Source organism: Buceros rhinoceros, unplaced genomic scaffold (assembly GCF_000710305.1).
Source record: "Buceros rhinoceros silvestris isolate BGI_N320 unplaced genomic scaffold, ASM71030v1 scaffold19195, whole genome shotgun sequence".
NCBI lineage: Eukaryota > Metazoa > Chordata > Aves > Bucerotiformes > Bucerotidae > Buceros > Buceros rhinoceros.
In genome coordinates, this window is record NW_010412498.1 from 32706 (window position 1) to 37911 (window position 5206).

At 41.3% G+C, this 5206-nt stretch overlaps 1 protein-coding gene across 1 annotated transcript in view; it reads right to left on the reverse strand.

The window, feature by feature from the left end:
* ZFYVE26 (zinc finger, FYVE domain containing 26) overlaps positions 1–5067 on the reverse strand; it is a gene marked incomplete at its 3' end in the record, with an annotated part of 37186 nt that extends 32119 nt beyond the window's left edge. Inside the window, exons 1-4 of the mRNA XM_010136430.1 lie at positions 4877–5067; positions 3352–3430; positions 2414–2503; positions 287–839 (exon numbers count right to left, since the gene is read on the reverse strand). Of these exons, the coding sequence (XP_010134732.1) occupies positions 287–839; positions 2414–2503; positions 3352–3430; positions 4877–5067 (913 nt within the window). The remainder of the gene's footprint in view (positions 1–286; positions 840–2413; positions 2504–3351; positions 3431–4876) is intronic.
* Between the last annotated feature and the right edge of the window lie 139 nt (positions 5068–5206).

A 5206-nucleotide genomic window follows, 5' to 3' on the forward strand; every position in this document is an offset into this window, starting at 1 on the left:
CAGCAGGAGAAACTCTGAACAGATTAAAATAGAGCACAACAAGGGGTGGTAAAGGAAGTGCTCACAAAATAAGGCAGCATAGGCTGCAGAAACATAGGGAGAGGCCTGGTGTTCCTATGCCAATTCCTTGCTTTAAGTCATTTTAGCATCATCTTTTACAAAGCTCCCATGGCTTGTTAGGGCACCTTAGCAAGAACACTGCCCGACTTCTTGACAGCTTGCCTGTTTAGTGCCTTGATGGCTTTGTTAAACAAGAAATTAGAACAAAGCAAAAAATGAAACAAACCTTTTTGTATTGATTTTGACACCAGAAATTTTTCTCTTGTTTTTTCTATGAGAACACTGCTATACAGGCTTAACAGGCCATGGCTCTGTTTCCTCAGCAAGCAGCTTAGTAGCTTCTCCTCCCTCAGCAGGCTTCCTTCAACCCAGCATACATCCAAGAGCTCCATGAATAGGTGCCGTACTTCATCTGCCTGATGCTCCACGTCAAAAGTCACTATACTAAGAGCAGCATAAATTGTATCTACTAGTTCTCTTTGATCTAGTTCTGCTGAAATCTCGTAACTGCACTGAAGACCCTGCAGCGATTTCAAGGAGTCACGAAGAAATTCAACAAATATGTTCTGTAGAGAGCAATACTGCTGGATCGAGGAGCTGTGTGTGCCTTGTTCCTCCTGGAAGAACTCCAGCAGAGCTTTTGCTCTCTGAGGAGCCCGCAGCAAAAGCTTCCGAAGAGCTGAAACAACCTCCAAACTGAATCTGGGAGAACAGCCATCTCTTCTTTTCCTGTCTGTGACGTGCTTGTTCTGGGTGTACTCAAATGCTTCAAACAGTTCCTGGTAAGGAAATAAAACAGCAAGCATTTCAGAATCCATTAAAATATTAAGTAAATTATTTTAAAAATTGGAGAAACTTGATGGCAAGAAGATAAATCAATTTAGAAACTTTGTATTACCTAGGAAATCCATTAATAATGGTCCACTTTGACCAATATCCTTCCTAGAAGGGTGGATAAGCCTGAATATGTAACAAAATATAAAGAATCCTGTAATACACAACTACACTACATGGGCCATGTACTCATAAGCAAATTACCTCAGTCCACAAGCAGCTCCTATAGAATGGCTGAAACACTACCACATTCTACCTCCTAGCAATGTATCGATGTGACTGCACCTTCATCAGTCAGTAAGAGCCTGACGATTAGTGTTCAGTCTGGTTGTTGGTTTCTTTTAATCCTGCTTTTTCAGAGTCATACATCTATCTACTAACTGCATCACTCTCACGAACACAAGTTTTTCAAACTTCGTTAAAACTGGCCAACAGATTCAGAAGCCATTTCACAGGCTTCTTTCTTCAGCATCAATAATTTTTCTTGCTAGCAGAAGCAAACCTGCAATTCCAGATCTAGGAAGGGCAAAACAAACAAACAAGTCCCAATTAGCTCTCCCAGTAAGAGATGGGGAGGTGAGGGGCAACCCAGTTGAACAGCAATTAAGCAGCGCTTGTGACACTGCTGGAACTATGTGGTGCTGCCCTTGGCTGGAAGAGGCAATTCAGAATATGGAGGTGAGAGGTGGTTAGTGTGCACAAAAATCAGAATATTAGCAGTAGAAGACAAGTCCACAACGTCCTTTTCTTTATGTGCTGGATCAAAACATAACTAACTACTAACACGCCTCTGACAGTAATTAGGACAAAGATATGAGGTTGCTGAATCTCCCACTTCCGTGCCACGCTGCAGAACATGGTGGAATCTTTCATGACCTTGGAGGTTAGATGGTAATGTACACAGACTTCATTAGTCATTAACAGGCTTCAAGCAATTTTTTGTTGATTGGGCAAATCTACTTTGCTTGCTTTTATCCTGCAATTGCTAATTCTTTATCCTTAGAGAAATATTTAAAAGCTGCAAATAGCCTCTGAATATAGTATTTAATTTTCCTCTTAAAAAAAAGCCAAACAACAACTCTTAAAAGAGTTAGAACCTATAATACTAGAAGCAACATCTGAAGACATTCCACACACCATGTCAGCCTAATTCTGTTGTAACCAACACCAAATTCTACAGTTAGTAACTCTCCTGATTTTCTGCTCTTTTCTTGCTTTTGATCTTAATTAATCTTTGCATATTCCCAAGCATTTCTCAAATAAATCAATCTTCATGTATTAACAGACAGTGGAAAAATGGGTCCTGGACCTCAGAGGACACATCATGCCAATCACCACGTAACATCAGTAGTAAGAGTTACGGTCTCTTTCAGTTGCCCGACACAATACATTGCCTTAATAACACATTAGCATCTCGGGCAGCCAAGTTAGCAGGAAGCATTAACTCTGATTCCAAAAACCTGATAAAGTTGGACATTCTGCATGACTAACAAGAAGTAGGGTATACTAAGCAGCTCACCTTTAGGACTTCCTCAGAGACATCTTTCTGTAGTTCTTCCAAGAACAATAAAAATTCAGTTTCTCTCCGAAGAACAACTGGAACAGTTTTCTGAAACAATGTAAGAGAATGAGAAAGATGTTAATCAATAAAGCTTTGCTTATGTTACTACATAAATCTAATCACTTTTTCATTAATATTTTGAGGCAGCCTGAAGTATCTTTGAAGGTACCTAATTCTTGATTAAAGGCTATTCCACAATTAGGTTCTGCTCTGACACCAGTGGATCCAATTTATCTGTACATTTGGAAAGACAGACAAGTGTCACTTTGTTGGGAATTACAATACCATCAATTAGAGGCAGCTTTTCTTAGAAGGTAAAGGAAAAAATGCAAGTCTACATAGTGACAAGGACAAATGAATATTAAAAAAAAAAAGTATGATCACACATCCCAGTGCACCAATTAAAAAAAGAAAAGAGGAAGAAAAGGCTACTTATGAAACATACTGCACATGTCTGTCTGAAAACAGTGATACAGCGAGCACATCCCTCGCCACCTAGAGCTTACAAAGAACTGTCTGATGCCTGAGCTATTCCATCTGTAATGTAAGAAAGGTGCTTCACAAATGCAGAAGTTGATACACTCACGCGTTCCATTTACAGAAATGCTCAATGCTAAAAAGCCAACTTCTGTTACCTAAACAACACCAAGGAATAATCCCAATTCACCTCTCCACCATGGAGAAGATTAACAGTTTTTTCTTGACAAGTTTGTTAAAAGCAAAAGCAATGCACCTCTCCAGATACCCTGAGAACTTAATTCCACGAAACTTGAGAAAGCCTATAATTTAAACAAACTCCTAGGCAGAGTTTTTGCGCTTGCAAGTCAACTAGAAGTCAACTTGCAAGTCAACTTGAGCTGTAAGTCGCAGCTGGAAGTCAGCTAGATATATAGTACCTGATTCCTGGCAAGCCATTTTTCCAGCACGAGAAGCCAAAGCCATGCAGTTCTCCATGGGCTGGAATTCTGTCCCCACCTACAAAAGCAATAAGCACATACACTGGATTATACAAGGTTGTTCCCATCTCTAAGATCCAGGAAAACACTGTCAGAAGTAGTTTTTGGTTTTATATTTCTTCGTGTAAGATAAAACCAAAGATGACTGAACAGCTGAAGATGAGTCAGAGAGGAAGAGAATGCAGAGAAACCAGAGCATTGGTGCTACCGACACATTAACTCGGTGATTTCTGCTGTGCAAACAACTGCTTTTAGACCTGACAAATACCAACACTACTGCTGTAGTTCTGTGCTTCAAAACAATGACATTTATTTTTGGTCTAAATAAAGTTCAGTCTGTATAGACCTCTTAGCAGATTTCTTTGAAATCTGACCACATGCCAAACACCACTATTTCCTGTTCTGACCATTTCTACACAAAAAAAAAACCCCTAAGTTTTAGGTCACAGAAGCACAAGTGCAGCTCTATGTCCAAACTAAAACTGAAGTAATGTAAAGCTGAAGTAATGTTCTAATTAAAGAAGCATAGTTCTAATTTCCTTCAGCTTTTCATGTGCTCCAGTACGTACGCACACATTACAAAAACTACAGTTAAGGAAGATAGTACTGTGGAAGGGAATAGGAAAAGGAAAAAGCATGAGGTAGTTTAGTTGCCTTTCAAAATCTCAGCACTACTAATTAAAGCCCTTAGATATGATAGACCAACTATCGAAGATAAAAATGTTTGTGCCTTATATGGCCTTACAATATACATCTAACCATGTGCACTCTTCCCTCTGGACTCCTTTAACTGCTGTCAGTGTAAACTGTTTCTTAGAACCTTTACCAAATTATCACACAAATTTTACTGGGAAGAAGTACGATCATCTGCTTGGAGAGAGGGAATACCAGTGTTCCTGGAGTGCTAAAAAGTCACCCTTCGTATGCACCTACCTGAAATGCAGAGATCAAAACTAACTAGGATTGAGTAAAACCAATGCCATTTCAAAAACCAGCGTGAGAGAAATAGCATAATTTGTATTTTTCAGAGTTTAAATTTTCGGAAATTGGAAGGTCTTCCAAGAGCTGGAAATGAGCGAGCTTTTTAAATAACTACAGATCTTGCTGGTTCCATTTCTAAATTAACGAAAGCTCAGTATCAAAGGAATGTAATTTCCAGTGTTCCTTCTTATCCTTCATCCATCAAAATCAGTTCCGAAATGCTTGCAAATAGGTTTAGGATTGTAGGAATCACCATGTCAACCTCATAAACGAACACAGCTCATTATCCCAGCAGCCTGGGCAGACTGCTCTGTGCTTGGGCAGTGATGCCAATGCTCAGATAACAGCACGTCTAGGAACATCCAGGACACCTCAGCAAGTGCTATTTCCCAGATTCTACCTGCCTCCCACAGTCACAGCAGAACTACTTGGTCCCCCTGACTTCACTCGCAAGCCTACTGAACCCAAACAGTATCTTACTTACCTCACCCCCACGGGACAAGCTACCAGAGCCTGAAGAACTGCTTCCACCTCGTCAGGGCCAGCCCCGCGCCACTGGCTCAGCTGAGGCACACAGGCTTGTGCCAGCTCCCAGTCTCCGTGCCGCACGCACTCGCAGAAAAACTCGAAGAGCCGCTCCAGAGAGACCGCTTCTTCATTTCCAAAAGAATGCATCTTCCCTGGACAGCCGGTGACCTGGGGCAGGCTGACACACGCGGAGGCAGAGGCCGTAAGGGCGCTGGGGCACCGTCCCTGATTTCTTCTTCACTGACAGCGCGCCCTGGGCAGGGCCCGGCAGGGAGCCAGGACCGAG